This window comes from Chanos chanos, chromosome 2 (assembly GCF_902362185.1).
Source record: "Chanos chanos chromosome 2, fChaCha1.1, whole genome shotgun sequence".
NCBI classification, from domain to species: domain Eukaryota; kingdom Metazoa; phylum Chordata; class Actinopteri; order Gonorynchiformes; family Chanidae; genus Chanos; species Chanos chanos.
The window spans coordinates 21,166,968-21,187,451 of NC_044496.1; the positions used below are offsets into that span (position 1 = coordinate 21,166,968).

The 20,484-nt window shown below is 38.7% G+C and overlaps 1 protein-coding gene across 1 annotated transcript in view; it reads right to left on the minus strand.

The window, feature by feature from the left end:
• znf609b (zinc finger protein 609b) overlaps positions 1 to 20,484 on the minus strand; it is a 36,407-nt gene that overhangs the window by 4,901 nt on the left and 11,022 nt on the right. Inside the window, exons 2-4 of the mRNA XM_030766636.1 lie at positions 19,062 to 19,918; positions 6,545 to 6,770; positions 1,901 to 1,988 (exon numbers count right to left, since the gene is read on the minus strand). Of these exons, the coding sequence (XP_030622496.1) occupies positions 1,901 to 1,988; positions 6,545 to 6,770; positions 19,062 to 19,793 (1,046 nt within the window). The 5' untranslated portion in view covers positions 19,794 to 19,918. The remainder of the gene's footprint in view (positions 1 to 1,900; positions 1,989 to 6,544; positions 6,771 to 19,061; positions 19,919 to 20,484) is intronic.

The window sequence follows — 20,484 nt, forward strand, 5'->3', positions numbered from 1 at the left end:
GTTATTGGATATTTAAAGTTGACTATGTGTTCACTGTGTGCTATTTGTAAATACTCTATGATACCCATAGAATAAAGAGACTAATGCCTCCTCTTTTAATCCTCCAAAATATTTCAGTTCCTGGAGGACTGTCAGATAGCAACAAGCACTAAGTCCAGAGGAAAAGCTACTTTTACAGAAAATCCTATCATTTCTTTGTAAGGAACTAAGAAGTGCTAAATGTATTTTGTCATCTCTTTTGGCCTGAGGGGCTTGTTTTTCTCCAGAACTTCTATTTAAAAAAAAAAAAAAAAACGCCAACCATGAAGCAAAAAAATAAAAGCTTTCAATCTCAGAGCATTTCTGTCCCTGCAACAATCATCTAACGACAATGATTAATTGTGCATTGTATTTACAGAACAAAGTTTTACTTGTTGGTTATCTCTGTAATGAGGGATTAAAAATACTTCTTTGTACTGCCACTGAAACAAACATATTTGCAGATCATTGTCTGAATTCTTTAAAAAGACAACTAAACTTCTAATTGCTGTATTTCTTGTCACACCTCAGTTTAATTTTCTCACTATTTAACAAACAACCAAACCATTCTTCATCATCTGTAATAATTTATAACAAATCACACACATTTCTCATATAGAAACTTCCCTGATAGTACGTGCATAAAATAACATAGCTTAAGTGACAGTCATATTTATCACAACAAAAAAAAAGCTAATTTTGCCTTGTTAAACAGTTACAAAGCACTATCAAGCTCTTAAACAATGAACATGGCAAAGTTGTGCGTGACTCATAACAGGGAATGGCACTTTACAACTAGCCTACAAAATTAAACACATCAAAACCACAACACGCACAGACCAAACAAGGGGGTCAAAGATCCATAAAGCTCATTTTCTAATAGTATTTAGTTACTTGTGTGCTGAATTAATGAATTTGACATATTAGTAGATGGCTTTCTTTATTAAAGCTAAGCATTTTGAAGGATATTTCTAAAGTATCTGCATAACAATCCAGTATAAATTAATATAAGAGCAATTAAAAAGCTTTTAGATGTTTTTAAAACAAGTTATTTTTCTTCCCCAAGTTTGCGTAAGGATAAAGTTTTCTAGAACATTCTTGTAACACATAAAAGGCGTGTTCAGGTCGCAGAGCAGCCAGTAATTAGTGCCTGTTCAGTGAAACACTATATGAGTAAGGATGAGTACCTAGTGGACAAATATTATTTGCTGTGCTTGGAGGAATTTCTGTCAATTTGAATTATCACTGATATTTAATGAAAATCTTGTTCCAGTGCTTCAATGTGGGCAATTTTAGGGATTCCAACCACAATATCTACAAACCAACCTGGGTCAACACAATGAATTTGTTACCACAGGAATGCTGTTTCTTTGTTGCACAGGTGATGCAAAAGCAAAAGTGGAAGAAATTTTATTTTTTCATGTCAGCCAGGGAGGTGCTGGGAAGTATAAAAGTGATTCCAAAACCCAAACAGAGATGAGCACTATTTAACGATTTCAAACGGTCAGATATGTTTAGTATTCCCTGGTAAAAAAAAACAAACAAACAAAAAAAAAAGGATGAAATATTTGATGTTTTTTACTTTTACTTTCATCATAGACCTTTTTATTTTCTCTGGATATTTAACATTTCCTAAGCGTACACAAGATGGAGAAAGCTCAAAAACTTGCTCATGTTAAGTACAAATTCCAGCTTTAACTGATGAACTTTAAATGTTGATCAATGAAATGAAGTACAATTTGCGATGAGATGCAATTACACAAAACCTTGTCTGTTTACTACTAATCTGACAGTTTAAAAATCATTGTTCCTAGTCGATAACACTGGCAGACACTGAGCTGTGGAGAATTCAGCTGTACAAATGAAGAGGTTTTCTGCCTACCTGGGAGGAGCCCAGTCATGCCTGGTACAATCCAACAGTGTACCAACATAAGTCTTGTTTCGCCATGTAACATTCACAACCAGCATACCTGAAAAAGAGGAGAAAGGGTACTTCATACAATGAAAGACTGAGCCTCTCTCTTTGTCATTTTCACAAAGGCTAAATGACACAATTGTGAGGTAAAGTTCTTCTGATCTTATGACTCATTTGCGTGCCTCTGTATTCCTCACAAAGCCCAGACACATGCTCTATTCCAATTTATATAGAGCAAATTGAGGCTTCAGAGGGCAGACCTCAGAGCAGCCTTCTATTTTTATTTCATACTTCATGATTACAGCAGCTGAAAGCTGCAAGGTGCACAGTGAGTCATTTTTGTGGAAAACTGTTTGATGTCCTCTATCTTACACTGCAGCAGTGTGTATCTGGAAAGCTATTATGTGGGGAAAAAAACTGCAGCAGATGAAAGTACCTTGCCGTCTTTGTTATTATCTATGCATCTGATCTGAATTTAAATAATCATAACATACACAAATGATGAATTCTCCAGACTTTGATTCTGTTGTCTGTTCCCAGTTACTAGCAAATGGTGCCTTTTTTCACAGCCCTCCTGTATATGATGCCAAACCCTCCCACACATATTCTCTAGAAATAACTACCAAGATACACACACACACACACACACATATATATATATATATATATAGCCTATATATATTCATCATCATGTTCATGACTTTAAATGTTTCTAAACATGGTGGTTTGATGCACTTACTAGCAAGATGCTCCAGAGACAAGATGCAAAAATTACCCTCCTCACAGCCAGAGATAATGGGAAAACACAAGACCAAAAATTTGACTTATTACATTCTAAGTGCCTTCTCAGCATTGCGCACTCCTATTTCCTGTTACAAAGACACTAATGTCAACATCTTGAAACTCAGCTATCAAAGCCAATGGAATGCATCAAACCCTCACCAGTTGAGTTGTTATAACCTAAGGATACATGAAGAGGTGAAAACAGCTGAATTCTGCCTTTTAACTGACTGAAATCTATGTGCAGGAACTCAGATCTATGAGATGACATATTTAATACATTTACCAGTACATTTACTTGATCATGATGTGCACTTTTGTGGGCACTTAATCAATTCTCAGATATCTTCTCATTTTTTCCCCTTTCTCCTCACAGTAACACCAGAGTCAGTAAATTTCAAAGTTCAAGCGTCAAGAGTTCACTAACGTCCAACTGACAGAAACCTCATTTGAAGAAACCTGATATTCAATAAGAAGTTCAACAGTTCTTCTTAAACCACAGGGAACTTACAAGCAACTGAGTGCAAGAGCTTACATAACAGGCTGTCATGACTGGCAAAAAGTCGAGCTTAAAAAAAAAACTCACGTCAGCAAAGGCAAACGGAGGAGCACAATCTGGGGTCTTTCAAGCCAAAATAATAAGTGTCTACATCCAGTTCAACAGAGGTTACCAAACTTGTCATTTCAGCTACTGTACCCCTCTGACATTATGAAATAAACAGCATCTTGTGGGTGAATTTTCAAGCAATTCCATGGTCTGTACTTGCCTCTTCTATTCCTTGGGAGTTTCATAACAATGTAATGTTCACATGTAAATGAAATGTGGGTGACTGCTTCCAGCTACCTGCACATAAACAGACCTTTCATTTTCTTGATTACTATCACTATGAGGCAAGAGCTCTCAAACCATCTCCTAGTTCTTACAGTCTGTGTACCTGAAGCAAAGGTGGAGATAACTTCAGAAAAGCACTCAGATGCACAATGTTGGGCTTAAAAAACTGACTAGAAAATCATTATACTTTATCATGAGACCATGCAGAAAAAACAACTCTTGAGTTAAATGACTTCACAGCTCACCGGTGAAAGACAAAAGAAACCAAATAAGGGAGGGATGCTAAAGAGCATCTTACAGGGGTAGACCATGGAGAACATGTAGTTAAAGTCCCTGGAGGACACATAGAACACTTGTGAGTTCAAAAGTTTAAAACTAAGTTCTCTATGAGGTGATTCAGTGTGAACTGAACTGAATGAACCACAACGTTTTAAAATTGTTTTCACCACTCACAATTCCTATCCAGAAACAAGCATTTAATACAAACCTATCCCTTTTATCAAAATAAATAAATACAATAAAATAAAAAATTGCCACTTAATGCACACCAACGATAACATCATGATCGCTTATTTAAAACAGTTAAGCTTGTGTCCACAATGTGGCCTGTGATACTTGAACCTATAATTGCGTAAATTATAAACAAACCAAAAAATAACTGTGAAAGAGCATAAATTATTGATCCATTAACATAGTAGCTGTGAAGCCTCTGGGGGAACGGTCTCACACTGTAAAAACAGGACTGACATCAGAGAGCACTGGCACAAGTGCACTGCTGGCTGTCGCTACTGTGTTCCCTGGCACAAAGCCTTCCTCCATAGTCTTTGAGTGAGGGTTTTCTGGGCTACACTTCAAGAGCAATAAAGTTTCAGAAGATTTAGAGCTGACATTTGCAGGCATCAGCATGTAAGGTCTGCTAGAGTGGATGCCACACCAACACAACTGTGGGTTGTCTCCAGATCCCTGCAGAGGGGATTTATGTCAAAGTGATGCCTTGAAATATCATCTCAATCTGCTCCTTAGTGTTTCATTGCATGCTCTGAGAACTGTCTAGCTGCCCTTAATCTCAGCCCTACAAACAGAAGGCAGCTCATTTGTTTTCATGAAAACCACCATGTGAATGCGTACAACTATTGCATTCCTCAGTAAATTTCTTCATTATCGTTTTGTATTGTTTAATTGTCTTTTCGTAGTCAGTCTACCAGTGATCCAGATTTGATACAAATCTTAACATATCCAAATTCAGAAAAAATCTTTCTAAAGATAAAGTATGATAAAATAAGTGCCTGTATGGCAAGCATACAAATCATACTGGCTTAGTACAATTTACAGAACAGAAACCACTTTATTGTTGTGCTAGTTTTGAGTTTGAGTACTACCAAAGAGATTACTGTTTAGGCTTTTGGTAAGCAAAAGAAAGACACACAATTCAAAAGTTATGCACTAAGGTCTGCTCACTATAAAGTCTTGCTGGTACACATAGTATGTACCTATAGCTAGGTGTCTATTTCTGAGAAAAAATCAACATCCCCCCCAAAAGATTATTTCATTAGAATAAGATTCACTATTTTTCCCACTGTGGCATACATTTTGAAATACAGTGCATATCTTGATGCATAACCTTTATGGGCTGACTGAGTGAAAAAAAGATGTACATTCTGGCTTAAAGAACAACTGTTACAGTGCTTTGGTCCACCTCAGGTTAAATCAAACGACAGCACTATCTGCCAGATTAAACACGTGATAGAGGACTCTGTGTCTGCAGAAAATGTGCTTTTTTTGTTATCCAGTTCAATGATGGAAAATACAAATTTTAAAAAAATGCAGTGACTAAATGTAACATATTATTTGAACTAATACGTTTTTAGAGTTGAAGTATTTTGTTTCAACCGCATTAAATATATAGTCATTTCTGACAACTACTGCTCAAATAATACAAGAAAGAGACAAACATCTTAAGCAAAATAATCATTACACTGGAATGCACAACAGCAGACATCAAGAGAAATAACAAATTTAACTGAAATGCTACTGTAAACAGATATAGTTAATGGTTCTGATTGTAGTTAAACACAGGAATGCTAAAATTTCAAAGCAGAAGCCAAATATCAACAGTGGGTGGGAGATAAGAGCTACTCAAGCTACCAAACAATATAAACCTTTTCATAAACTTTAAACTTCAACATGGGACAAACACTACAGTGAACTCTAATACTGTCAACAACATTAATACTGTCTTATAAAGATGAACAAGACCTGACATCACAGGATTACCATTCATCCCACCCTAACCCTGGAAAAAAAAAAGCACATTAGAACAACCTAGTGCCTCAGTCTATGCCTATTTCCCCAGTTTAGCTACGCTGAGATGGCAGGAGACTAAAATGTCGTTTGTGGACAGGAGTCGTAAATGTGTACAGACACAGTTTTATCTTCTGTCCCAATCGACCATGCCATCCCTCTATCCAACTCAGTGACAGCGACAGGGAATCTGGCTGCTCACTCCCACAGAACTACAGACACTGCAGAGGACAGGAGTGAATCAGACACACTGTGCCCACAGTGGGAGAGAGAGAAAACACTTATACAGCCCTCGCACTTGGAATGTTGATGAGGCTGTCCCTTTATGTGCAGTCGCTCAGAGGATACCGCCAGGCACAGTGTGGGCGGTTTGTGCTCTCCTGCCTACCAACAGCTTGGATATGCTCTTATTTAAAGATCTGCTGTTTGCATTTATTTGCATGCAAGTTACAAAAAAGAGGCTGCTTATTTAGGCTAGTTATTTACTGCTGATTTATTGGGAGTAGCATCAAACAATATCTGTTGAACTATTAACTAATAAAGAGTTCATCAGAACAGCTTTGAACCTTGAAACGCTTATATGCACGATGTGAATTATTTTCAGTCAATAGTTCAGTCCAGTAAAGAACGCTTTCTTCACACATACACACAAACAAGTGCCTATGTTAATTTCTAAACATCAAGACAAAAACTCTTACCATCCTCTGTCTCCTGCCACACAATGCCCTCCAGATTGACACTGGTGCCTGGCTCACAGGGCCCTAGGCACTCAGGCTCGGTGGCCAGCGCTACATCAGAGGTGTTGACAGCCACGGAGCGAGTGCGCACCATGAGCTGCTCACATGGTGAGGCGATGTCAGTATTTCCCACAGAGGCCAAGAGGTGGAGTGGGGGAGGGGCAGGTGTAGACACCGGCGAGTCCATCTGTACAGGGGGGAGAAATTACACTTGTAAGTACACTTAAAACACTTACACTTGATCATCATTACACTTGTAAACAGAAGGAAAGACGTGTTGTAAGGGGATATCGTAGTTTATAAAACGCTGTGAAGACTCTAGTGGGCAAAAGCAGTACACACCTCAAAATCTGTTTTTGTAAGCACCTATAAGCAGCGATGAATGATATTACCTTCAAATAATATCATGATATTTCAGGATAATTTTGTGATTATGGCATTCATTATGATATGAAAAATGCTCTAAAATTTTCATTTTACTTTTAAAAGTTTTCCTCAAAATTGCGCAAGTCCTCAAATATTTTCTGATACTCCCTGTAGCCATGTGGATTCCTCTGCTTCAGGTGGTGAAATAAATAGGTTTTGTCTCCAACTTTGCTGTAGCTGTTTACAAACCACCTCCACACTAAAGGGGCTCCTCTTTGAGGAATCGATTCCTCACCATTAGTGCTACTCACTCATTCTTTTTTTTCTCACTAGCCTTCTACTCTTGTCACACATTATTAGGATGTGTCATTATGTCACAATGCCCCCCCAAACTCAGGAAGCTCAAACAATATGGTTAAATCTCTGTCATTTTTATTAAATTTTTTTTTAAACCTGGCATCACTTAGGCTTATGTCATAATATCGTGATATAAGAAATCTTTGTCTTTGATATTATACTAGCATTATCATGAATGATATGACATCGTCCACTGAAACCTACAGGCTATTTAAACCCTGCCGGTGGAGAGGCTGAAAATTCAAAACAAGTGGTTCGCATTTTGACCAATGGATTTCCGTAACTAAAAATCAATGCTGTTCCTATGGTGATTTAGAGTACTTCAGCATTGTAGATGAGTGCAAGAATTGCAGGCATTATCAATATCTTGTACATGTGTATAAAAATATGGCTGAGGACATTTTCCTTTAGCTAGCTTTCAATAGCTAGCAATGCTAATTTTACAGCTAGCTACCATGGCAAAAAAAGCTATTGCTGGATTTGCAATTGTTAATGACAGTTTCAAATATTATACTGATCTGTGGAATGTAACCTGGTTGGCTAGTACTTTCAGTGTCCTCCATTGTGGTAGTACTGAGCAAAACCATAGCCTCAATGAGAACAAAAGGCTATGACAATGTTAAGGAGTGACTTGTAGTTTGTGAAGAAATTTGATCTGAGCTGAGCAGATATCTGAGTTTGCTTTCACAGATATCTGACATCTATCTGACCTCGTGTCGCACATGAATCCATCCAATAGAGGATGTGACAATATCTGACTCCATGAAGCTCTTTGCTGTCCACCCAGTCATGGACATATCTGATCTATGTCACGTAACAAGTGAAAAAATGTAACTAGGTCCCTTTTACTGGTAGTGTAACTGCAGCCAGTAAGACCTGAAACTGATTCCTAGCTGTGGAAAGAAGCCTGTGATAAGATGAAAATGAAAAGCAGCGAAATGTGACTGGAAAGTGAAATGAAATATAATTTAAAAGATTTAACAAGTAACACATAGGATCATAGCTTGAGAAAATACTTGGATCACTTATTTATACAGCCTGTGCACTTGTCCAGTCTTAACAAATAAAACAAGGATATCATGGCACAGACTGCTATACTACACGTTTTTTTCCACATGTTACAACATTGGTGTAGGAGCAAACAGTATATCCAGAATTTTTATTCTATTTTCTAGTTAAAAGCAGTGGCTTTTATTCTTTAGTACTCAGTGAAGAATTTGATCAGTTTGTCTGGGCACAGAGCTATCTGGAGACAGAGGTCTGGACATGGAGGCAGGCTACAGAACCATCTGTCTAGGCTTCATCTGAAAGACGGTTTATGATTTTACCATCATGTTACTCACCACATAAACTATTTAAAAACTGAGCATAACAGAACACATTAATTGATTCATGAAACAAATTTCCATAAGTTGTCCACTCTTCCATCACTTTTTTATTTTTATTTTTTTCCCCAGGTTTGGAAGACACAGTCCAAACATGTTTTTTTTTTTTTTTTTTAGCTATTTCATAACATAACCCTGCCTGAGGCTCAGATTTCTCTCACCACAATCTCTGACCACAGTTTCATCTCATGGTGTGAATACTGGCTAATTTCACCTAATTATGGGCCACACCAAAGTTGATAACTATAAGAAACAGTTTGGCAAGTCCCTGAAACCAATGAATCATTAGAACTAGTACACAGAAAAGAGAAAGAGAGAATACACTGGACATATTTTACATCGTGTAAAATACACACACGACACCGCAATTCCCTTTGACAGAAAATTTGCAGCAATTAGAACAGGTAAATTTTCTGTGAAGGTTTGAAGCCTACTTTTGACTATTTTGCAAATAATGCGATGAAAAAGAATCATTACCGTAGCATTAAACACTCTCTGAAAACCATACTATGTGGTCACTGTCTTCTGGGCAAGTACACTTGCAACAATAAAGCAAGTGTACACTTGCAGAAACTTTGACTTGCAAGTTTAAAGCTCAAAGTTCACCTCCCTCACATTCTGACAACTGCGTCTCAAGACAATCAGCAGCTCCCTCTTTTAATATCAAGATCTTTGGATTGCTTTCCTCATAAGTCACTGACATGCAGTTGGTGAGAGTTGAATTCTCTGAGGTAAAGACATTTGACTTTAGGGTCTTCATTAGAATGTTCTCAAAATAACAACAGAGAAAGGATATACATTCAGATTAAAGACATAAACTTGCTAGTTGCTTTATTGACCCCAAAAAAAGGCAAAGGGAGAAAAAAAGAGCACAGAGATCAAGCAAATGAGTTTGAGAAAGAGTTCCACACAGATGGGCGCTTATTCTGTAGAGATGAATAAATGAATGAGTGAACGAGTGAATACGATAACAACAGTAATGGTAGGATTTCTGATTCATTCAGAGAAAGTAGACAAACTCAACACTCCAGACTTTCTTGAAGCTATGTTTTTTGATAGAAAATAATTGGGCATCTATTTTATCAATTTCCTTGGAGAAGCAAGACAACTGTAACAATTAGTTTCGAATACTTTGACATTGAGTCTTCATCAAAAGTTCTTCATGAAAACATAAAACCTTGCTGCAGTGACTCTCCCGTCATCAGAATGCTGCAGTATTGTTTTGTCAGTGGGAAACACTACTAACATGTGTCCAGCTAAAATGATTAGAACAATAATGAGATTTCCAGAGAGGTCATTACTTCACCTGGGATGTTATGATGAATGCCTTTTCATCTAGGAACCTTAGCAACAGCTTGGTCTTGCTCACTTGTTGCTAACAAGACAGTCATTAAGCATTCTGCACTAGAAAAGCTCAGAAGACCTGATCCTGACTCAAGCTACAGAAAATAATACTGTTGCCCTTCAAGTCAAACAAGACACGTCCATCGATATGAGATTAATGTTCGTGCCTGGGGCTAAAAAACTGAGATGGAATCAGTTGCACAAAATACACTGTGCAGAAGCAACATTACAAAGAGAGTGCACAGACCGTTTCAGTCAGAACCGAAATGTTTGCTTGTGGATTGGACTGAGTGAAGAGACCACTGAGAAAATTCGTCGTTGTCTTGACAAATCTACACTGTAAAAAATACTTTACTAGCAAAAAATAAAGAAAATTCAAGACTGACATATTTCTAAAACAAAACATGGCCAAGTTCAACAGCGTTTACATCTTACAAGCCTCTTTCTCAGGGTTTGTAGGTGAAATCTGTCAGCTTTACTTTATGATACATTTGCTGTTTCAGATAATACAGAAATTGTGGTGGTGGCTCTTTACTTTCTTAAAGTAAATTAATTTTCTGCACAGATAAGATGTGCGAGGCACTGAGGTAACAATCACTGCATCTTGTTTCTGCTTCTGGGTTGCTGTCAGCATGAACTCCAGAGGCTTAAGCTTTTACTCAAGCATGAGAGCACACTAAGGGAACTGGAAAGCTTAGTTTCCATAAGCCAAACCAAACAGTGATCAACTATAGTCCTATACAAAAAAGACTGGGCTCCAATGAAAGAGAGAAAACACTAGTTACATGACAGAGTGATTCAGCAGTGTAAGAGTTTACTTTTAACAATTCTAAAAATATCAAAATGAGGGGCAAATTACACATCCTCACAGCTTGGGAAAGGTAACTTAAACTCCACTTTGCTAATGTGAACTGAAATAATGAGCAGCCGACTGCAGATGTGCCATCTACTTTTGGCTTTCGCTGGCTGGTGGGCTGGCTCATAACCAGCAGGTGTTTTGGGAGTCATTCTCTCAACATGGCTTGATTGTATGTAACCCTCCCCCATCCTGCTCCACTCCATCTCCCCAGTGCAGCTGGCTGGATTGGGCCCATGCCCGGCATTGTTCTCTGACTTGGAAGAAAAAGGGAAGGTTGGAGGAGGGCTGCCACCCGCCTTCTTTTAGCAAGGCAAGCCACCTGAATTCCTCACTTCTGCTGGGAGAGAAACTAGAAGTCCGTTCAGGAAGTTTACTAGCGGTTTTTGACGTGCATGTCAGACCAACTGAGAGCATTTTTTTCCCCCATTCAGAAAGCAAGACACTACAACTCCTTTCCAAATTATTCATGAGCCAGTGAAGAAAGCATTTGATACTGTTGTGAGAGCTCTTGTCAGTCAGAGGGGATGATTTATGTGAACATAAATCACTGGATACTGTCCTTACCTTTAGCTCAAAGCTTCTAATCTCATATTATGAAGTCATGTCAAAATCAAGATAAAGAAATGATCAAGGCGTCTAATGTTTACTTCATTCAAAGCTAATTTGAATGTGCAAAAACACCCACAAGTGCAAGTCATTTAACAACAGTATCCATTACAACAATAATGTGCATTCTTCCCAGTGTCACCCTCTTTACATTTGACAGCAAGCTGGGTGATGGAGACAAAATCTAGATAAGCAGTTAAAAACACTGCAGATGTCCTCTTGCTTTGCCCACTGCTTGGATATGCCCCTTCTAGCTAGCCAAAGAGATAAAAACAGAACACAAATCAGAAAGCACTTCAGATAAACAATTTGCTGCCCTTCTGCATTCTTGACCAAATTTATCCTCAAACCCAGAAAAAATTCAAGGCATAGAAAAACAGCTCTAAAAATACAGTTTTCAAGGTACAAGACCTAGTGCACAGTGATGACAGGCTAATTTACTCTGAATCACTGACAAGAGCAATCCTCCCTCAACCTCAGGGGCAATATCAGACAAGCAGGGATAGACATAAATGACTGAATAAGTCCAGCACTTGAAACAGAAAAGAAATTTCCTTATTACCACACAGTAATATTTGTTATACCTTTATTTATAGATAGTTCAGTTCCAGTAGATTAACTGAGTAAGTTGATTAAATTGTGTAATTAATCAGAAAAAAAAATCTTTGAAAATGCCCTATCCTACTAACAAGCTGCTTAACATGGAAATTAAATCATCAGTCAAACAAAATTGTGAGACCGTTGTACATTTGAACATACGCCTAAATTTAAGAATAAAAGCTATATTTCACTATTCTGCAGACTGAGGAACACTTACAATTTCTCAGGTATATTGTATCCCAGACCACACTGATTTGCTGCCCCATTTTTAAGTTAATGTAGACTTGAGTCTATTAATGCCAAATAAGTCCTAGGAGAGCTAAAACAAATCTATAGATGGATTATACTGGGAGTTAGACTATAACACAACCGACAAGGGTAAAAGATAGCCTATATCTTAAGGCAAGTGAAATCCAACAGTTTGAATAAATTAAAATTTCCATCAGATGAATGTATGATATTCATCATATGTTCTAACAGTTAGCGTGGCTAAAGGTCTAAAATTGACAATAGTTAAGAGAATTTTTTGATAAAACATTTTCCATCACAACTTTAACTTAGCCTACTTCAGCAGACTTCACTTTGGCAAACAACTTCAGTAACCCAGAAGTAGTTCCAACAATAGCAACTGCTTACAGTGAACACAAGAACATCCAAGTAGCTTTACAACAGAAATTCCCTCACAGACATTTTGTTTTCGCAAGACAGTCCACCTGCCAGAAATTGGAGCTAAAATTAATGCTGCAGGTAATAAGCGAGTGACATCAATACAGCGAACAGGCTGAACAATCGACAGAAAGATATGTTAATGAAAATACTGACACATTATCAAGCGAAGGCGACTGCCCTTGGAGCCTTAGCAGTCAGATTCTGTTTTTTTTGTGTAACAGTTCATATCCATTACAACCCCTAATACCTTAAGGCAAACCCTGTTCCATGAAATCATACACAGAAGTTACTTATAAAAATGAAGTCTATGCCCTTAAAATTCTGGGAGACTGCTTAACTTGGCACAAAACAAACATGGTTTTTAAATTAAACCCTTTTTATATTCAAAAGATTTCAAATTTGTAGTGCAAGTAAAGTTGAGGGTAACATCATTCTTACCAAAATGCTATTGCCCATGAAAAATGAGGACAAGGACAGCTGTACTGGATATTTAAACAAGAATAGTGACAGCGTGCACTAAACATTTCCAAGCCTGATTTGGCTTTGGATTAATGTCTAAAACAAAGCTGAGCAAAACTCTCTAATCTACACACTCTTCAAAATATCTAGATGGAAAATCTAACAGAGGAGATACCTCATGTGTGAGTTGAGTTCCTGTAATGTTATTTGTGGAGGGACCTAGGCCTATTTCAGAGCCTGAACCTTTTTTAAAGCTCAAAACCGATTTTTTTTGTTGTTGTTGTTGTTGAAATGGAATGATCCAAAGACAGGGTTCTTTTTGCATATAATCATTCCTTTCCAACAAGGCACAGTAATGGATCTCAAGATAGGACACTTAATTTTCCAGAAGGAGAAAATAACACACTAGTCATCTGTCACTGACTACTATTAGTGTTAAACATCATACCTGAAGCTCCACCAACCATTTATTTCCTATCGATAGCATAAATTCCTGCTGAAATCATTTTTAGACTGAATGAGAAGGGCCAGGCTGTCTATGTGCATTGTCAAAACACAGAAGTTGTTGAATTTTGCACACTCTGTACCCTTAAGTTAAAGCAGACTACTGTATCTTAATAGAAACTTCTCCAAGGCCAAGTCTTGAGGACTGGTTTCTATACCAGACAAGTGCAGATGAGTAGTTATGCTTATAATAGAACCACAGTGGTTACTGGAGAGTGAGATAAGCCTCAAAAAATGAAAAGACACCTTCACTTAGCTTTTTTGATTTCAGCATTGCAGGCAGGCAGTCTGCCACAAAGAGAGTATGACAACTGCTGAAACTCAACACAGCAGTTGGCTTTACAAGAAGAGTAAGCTGAATAGAGCCATATGAACTATGGACTATGTCCGCAGAGTGAGGTTTGGATTTTGTCCGAAGCTGCCCTTTGACACATGCAGCAAACAGCAGACTGTCCATGTCGGACGCATTCTCACCTACTCGAAATACTCCGTTAGGTGGCACCTGGGTGGGGCGTGCAGGAGGCAAAAAAGTAGGCTGCTGAAATCACAGTGTTTTCTTTACAGCGCATCAAAGATGGCGGACGAGGCTACCGACTTTTGTCTGACGATTTTGTACTAGGGAGCTGGTAAAGTCCGCTTAGGGTCCGATCCGACTGATTCGGACATTTGCGTTCTCATATACAGCTCCGCCAGTTAGAATCTAGATTATTTTAGGGTTGCAGTGCATGTCTGAAAGGGGCTTAGGTCTCAACACAACTCTTTGGAACACAGAAAAATATGTCCACCAGTGTCATAAAGACACCACATCAGAAAATGAATCAGTGTAATACTTTGGTACAAAAAAACTGTTGAAAATACGCATGTGCATAAAAAGATGTGAGATATAAGGCTTTTGGTTAATTATTTTCATAAACTTTTAAATTAATAATCTATCGTTGCAAATGAATCGTTTCTAAAACAACAGAGCTTCGCAAAGCTTGTTTCTTGCCAAAAGATATTACAACCTTCAGTGGAGTTATGGGCCAGCTATTTATGTATGTTTTAGACCTCTGTGAACACCTACATTTAATTTCAGCTCACTGTAGGCCTGTGTCTCCCAGTCCTACTTCATATGATGGTTGTTGTTGGCAAATGTTCAAAGCAAACACACATCAAAAATATAGCAAAGTCTCTCTCCCAGCAGCAATCAAGCAGGGGAGGTGGGTGGGGGGGGTTCACACAGGATTTCAGAACAATTGTCTTGAGGGATTACTTGATTTGGTGCAATGTTACAAATATTTGTGAAAACATCTTACAGGGAATAGAGACAAAATATATGGAAACACCAAACATTACATAAATATTAAGGAACTAGAGGGGCTACAGCTTGGATTGTCCTCAAAAGAGTTTTAGTCTTTCTTGGAATTCTGTTATACAAGTTATTAACTGTTTCTAGTGCAACGCAGAGGAATAAAGTCCCCAGTTGTCTGAAAGATGCGGGTGGAAATCTAGGCCTACATCACACTGTGCTTTCCACAACTTCCCATAAAGGTTCAAACACATTTAGTTCTTGTGATTGCACGGTCCATGGAAAGTGTTTTTTCTTTGTTCTGGCATTAATAACAACTACTTGCATGTGTGCATGGGACAGCATATTAGGGAATATAAGAACATATTAAGGAAACAATGATTGCATTAGAGGGTCTAGTCATCTAAAATGGCTCAGCATTTCTTGGCTGTGACTTTACCACACACAGTAATAGTCAGACCCAGTTACTCCTCTGAGATGGCTGCCTATGCCAGAACACATTCACCACCATGTTTAACAGTTGCGAATAAGTGGCGTAGGCTGAACGCTTGTTTTGGCTTTCACCAAACATACATCAACCCAGATGTTGGAGAAGATGATCAGACTATACTATAATTCTTCCATGGCCTCCACAGTTTTGTGCTAATTATAATTGTGCTAGATTATGTTCTTCCAGTGTTCCATTGTTTAGTGGTAATTACATCAAATTATTCAGCACTGCACACTGGCCTTGGTTACAAATGTTTCCAGAATGGCAGCCGTACCATGTCAAGCTTAATGAATCTCAGTTTTCAGTTTGTGTTCAGCCACTTCACAATTGTAAAGATCTGGTTCTGAAATCATTTTTAGGCCTTTTTTCTTGCGTTTTTTAAAAAAGAACTGTTCTGTTACTGTGCTTATCTTTTGCTATTTCCCTTTTTTCCCTTCTTTTTTCATTTCTGCTACCAACTTGGAATGGTCAGTTCCTTTAACTATCTGAAGTCCCCAACCATTGTGCATCTGCACTGTCAGAGCCAGAGGTGGAGGGCTAGCACATGTGCTCTCCAAAACATGTGTGCACCTTCCACTCTCCAAGAACCTCCACAGGAATGTTGCACATGTGGAAGCCCGGGCCATTTCATGGGGTTTGCCTGCAACCCTTCAGGTTCCCAATTGATGCCAGCAGTTGCTAGAGAACAATGACATGCAGAGCACCCTGCCTGGCTAACTGACACTCCCAAGACGCAACCAATTGTGTTCTTTGCGCCTGACCCAGCCAGTCATTAGACCACATAATTCATGGGATACAACAAACCTTAAAACGTCTGCTCTGTTAATAGACATGTTCTTTCACCAATGTGTTCTGTGCCTGCCCTTACTGATCCCCGTTGCTCAATGAGCTGCGGAAGCTTTGACGAGGTATTTACTGTTTAGGAGGTTTTAAGTCTTCATCTTTTCACTGTGCTATCGACACACGCCACATTCAAGAATTTTTTCGGAGGTATCTTCCTCTCCAATACATCAGAGCTCTTTCACAGTTTATTATATCCGTACTGAACAATTCCACATATATTCCATCCCTACTAAGAGGGTGGCTTTAGTTTAATAATCTTATCCTTCTTTTACCTATCTGTCTTTGTTTGTTTACCCTAATCTGATGTGCCCTCAAGCAGTCTGTTCTTGCATTGAGAGGTGAAATGAGGCATAGTGAAAATTTACTGGCTGACAATGGAGGACAGCTGCTCTCAGTGCTCAAGCCTTTCAAGAGCTGAAATAGCAGTGCAAGTTTGCTACTCTCCCCTCCCCCACATTCAGCACTTTCTGAGACACTCCACTCATACTCATATTTACCTAGGCTGTGGCTAGGATAGTACAGAGAACAGGCATCAGATATGAAAAGACTTTGCTTCCCTGATCATGGTTTACTGTGGCATCCAAGGAGGTTTTGAAACAATAGGCCATGCCTTTTTCTTTCCCTGATGACTTGGTATGGAGCACTATGATGAGATCAAAGACAGGCTCACATGTTTAACATACATGCCTGAAACACCATATCTGAGCAAAACAGCTCCATGTGAAAACATCCAGGCTTGTGTAAAACTCAGCAGAACTTTTGTCAACGTCAAACATCACTTACCTCAAGGATGACAGCTCACCCACCTAACTGAAAACAGTGTGTGTAGCTCCTTTACAGAATTAAACCTCGTACACTTGATGTCTGCGGCAGTCTTAATTTGCTGAATGAAATTTTAGAAAAGGTGCAAACCTTTTATAGCTAATGTTTCTGTTTCATAGGAATACCCTGAAAGTGCTGTAGTGTAGCTAAGAGTATCAGCTTACCCTTAAGCAAAACTGTTTGAAAATGCACTGGAATGACACAAGATCACTTCTGCATCACATTAGGTTGGCTGAATTTTACCAGACATCAAAAATTGCTTACGTGCTGCCATTTCAGGTCATGTAACGCTTTTTATACAATTGAGTTTCTGTTTTGCTAAAATGCAAACGCCTCTCATTTCATTGAGGGTCGATTTGGCAGCCCTGTCTGTTAGTTGGTTATCACACTGAACAACTATGCAGGAATATAAATTGGCATAGTCACTAATTGTTGAGTTCTGTGATAGGATTCCCTTCCCATTTCGAATAATGAGAAAGTGGAAAATGTATCTGTTGGCAGTGGTGTTTACAATGCAATTCAGCAGACAATGATTAAGCCTACTTGTCACCAAATTTTATCCAATTCACAACTTCAGTCACCTCAGTAATGCTCCCCCTAAATAAAATAGAGATTGTTTCATCGTATCACAATCTGTTTTTATTCAGCGTTCAATATATTTGAACTTTGCACTATTGTTTTTTTTTCCCCTCCAAGTACTGCTGCCATTCTTCTTTCACTGTCATTTCTTCATTTGTCACTGCTCTCCATTGTGAGTAAACTGTCAAGTGACGTAATTGGTCTATCATTTAAGGGTAGTGATTGACAACCAATGAGGCCTGCTGTTTTGGTTATAAAACCAATGAGATGCTCCCTGCCACACACACTTACACCATCCCAGCTGGAAAAATACATTGACTCTACACGAATCTGTGATTAATGCTTTCTGACCCAGGAAAAACGGATATCTGCATATCCTCAGAGCTCTTTCATCCCTGAAGTAGACAGAACAATTTGCATTACTGATTGAGAGCTGTGCAGAGCAAGCACTGAAATGACCCTTTCACAGCTCCTCCTCTTTCATTTTCAGGGCCACAGGAAAAGCAATAGCAGGCTTCAGCCCATCCCCCAACCCACATCACTGTTATTTGATTAAGATTTGAAACACTGACGGACCAACCAGTGCTCACCATCTCATTACACTACAAATGGCTAATTATAAAATTAATCTAGTAAAACTATCAAATCAAATCCCTGAAGACGCAAGACCAAAAAGTGGGTCTTATCCATCTGCTGGCCCGTGTAACATTTTGAGAAGGCAAATTTCCAGTGCATCACCACCATTTATAAGAAATGACTATAAAAATTGAACTGTCCGTATGAACTCATAACACCAAGCACTTGATTCCATCACTTTTGTGAAAACAGTGAAAGAACCATCTGGAAATGACCACTAGTGGCTAATTAGGTCAGGCTTAACCATTTTTAGCCTTTCTTATTCAGTGGACTATATTTTTTTCTGAAATTGCAAGTATGAATTCAAAATATGTTGACATTTAACCTTGACCAAACACTAAGTACCATACAATCTAATCGCAAATATGTTTGCATGGAAAATGTTGCTTTGCAACAAACAAAGTATAGGAAGACTACTTACTATGTGCAGCTGAATCACTAAGTTAAAACATGATGTTTCAATGCATCAGCACAGAGGACCATTAAGATGTTTCCGTTCATGAAAATTATCAGGCCTTATTCTTATGCTGACAACCGTTTCAACAGAAACAGCGAGACAACATCTCATATTCTCAGAGTCCCCCAGAAAACAAAGCTGTTTATATAATAAAAACATCTCCTTCCTTGCATTAAAGGGGGGGGGGGGGGGGGGGTAGGATAAATATTCTTACCTTTTCATTTTTCACCTTCTTCAGTGCTCTACATTCGCAATTATCCAATTCTTCAGGCTCTGTTTTTATGGCCAATGGGGAAGCAGATTCCAGGACATTATTTCCATGCTGCTCTGTCACAGTCAAGTCTGCATTTTGTGTACTCTCACAGGAGGAGCTTCGTGTACCTCCAAGTGCTTGAGGAACAACCTCCTTATCAATGGCAACCACTGCCACTGGTCCTCCTTCGCTTTTTTCCTTCTTGTTTTTCCCGCTAGAAATTTCCTTTTCTTTTTTACTGTTTGCTACAACTCGAGGAGCTTTACCACTCTTCTCGATACATTTGGCAGGTATGGAGTTGTTTGCGCCTCCTACACTACCTGCTGTGCTAGTGGCCTCCGCCTGGGTTCGTCCCTGGTTTTCTTTTTTTGCTCCATCCCCTGCTGGAGCTTTGCTACTGTCTTTAGAATTTTTGTTCCGTTTTGATTTAGACTTGCTCTCTTTGCTCTGAGGGGCAGTTACAGGGCTAACAAACTTAATATTGTCTGGCAGAGCTGCCACAGCACTGGGTGTCGCAGTTGCTCCTCCTCCCTCCTTAGTGCCAGACATCTCGAGTTTATCCTTCTCTAGGTCAGCGTCAAGGTCAATAATCAGATTTCCAACACCAATATCCCACTCATCACCGCTGTCGTAAGTGTCCACCGCATTCGAATCCACACCTTTCCCGCCTGCAGTGCCACCACTTAGGGACATTTTAGTGCCAGCGGCCCAGGTTTGTCACAGTGAAGTCTGACTGCTCAGACTGCCGGGGTGTGGGGAAAAGGGGAACAGTAGTCTCAAGGTATTGATATAAATTTCCAAGTTACCCACATTTTGCCCTAGGGAGAGGAAGGACAAAACACAAGTGTTATAACATTACATCTGAAAATAACATCCAACAGACAACAAACAAACCATTGCTATGTTCATTCTAACATGGACTAGCTACATTGTTTTTTTTCTTTAGACAACTTCAGTCCCACACCAAAAGCTGGAAATACTTGTGCCGTAAGGTTCTTTACATGAAACTGCTAAAATTGATTTAGTTATGAAATCATAGTGCTAACCACAAGCATTATACTTTTTGTTTGTATTTTCTGGTGCCAACAGGCAAAGACAAGTAAAGGAAAGGATGTGCAAGAAGTACACTCTGTGATGCTAAAACAGTCAGCTAGATCTGGCCCTCTGGAGACTCATTACGCAGAAATACATGCCCCTGAACTGAAGATGAACGAAGTTTGTTTGAAAGTTAAGGTGTGGCTGTTTGATAAGGCCTTCAAATAATCTCACAATATTTATGAGGTGTTCTGATCTAACAATGTTTGACAATGTAAAAAAAAATCCAACTACATACAGTCTTTAAGTTTGCAAATGGTTCAATTATCAAGCAGTCCCAAATGATCAA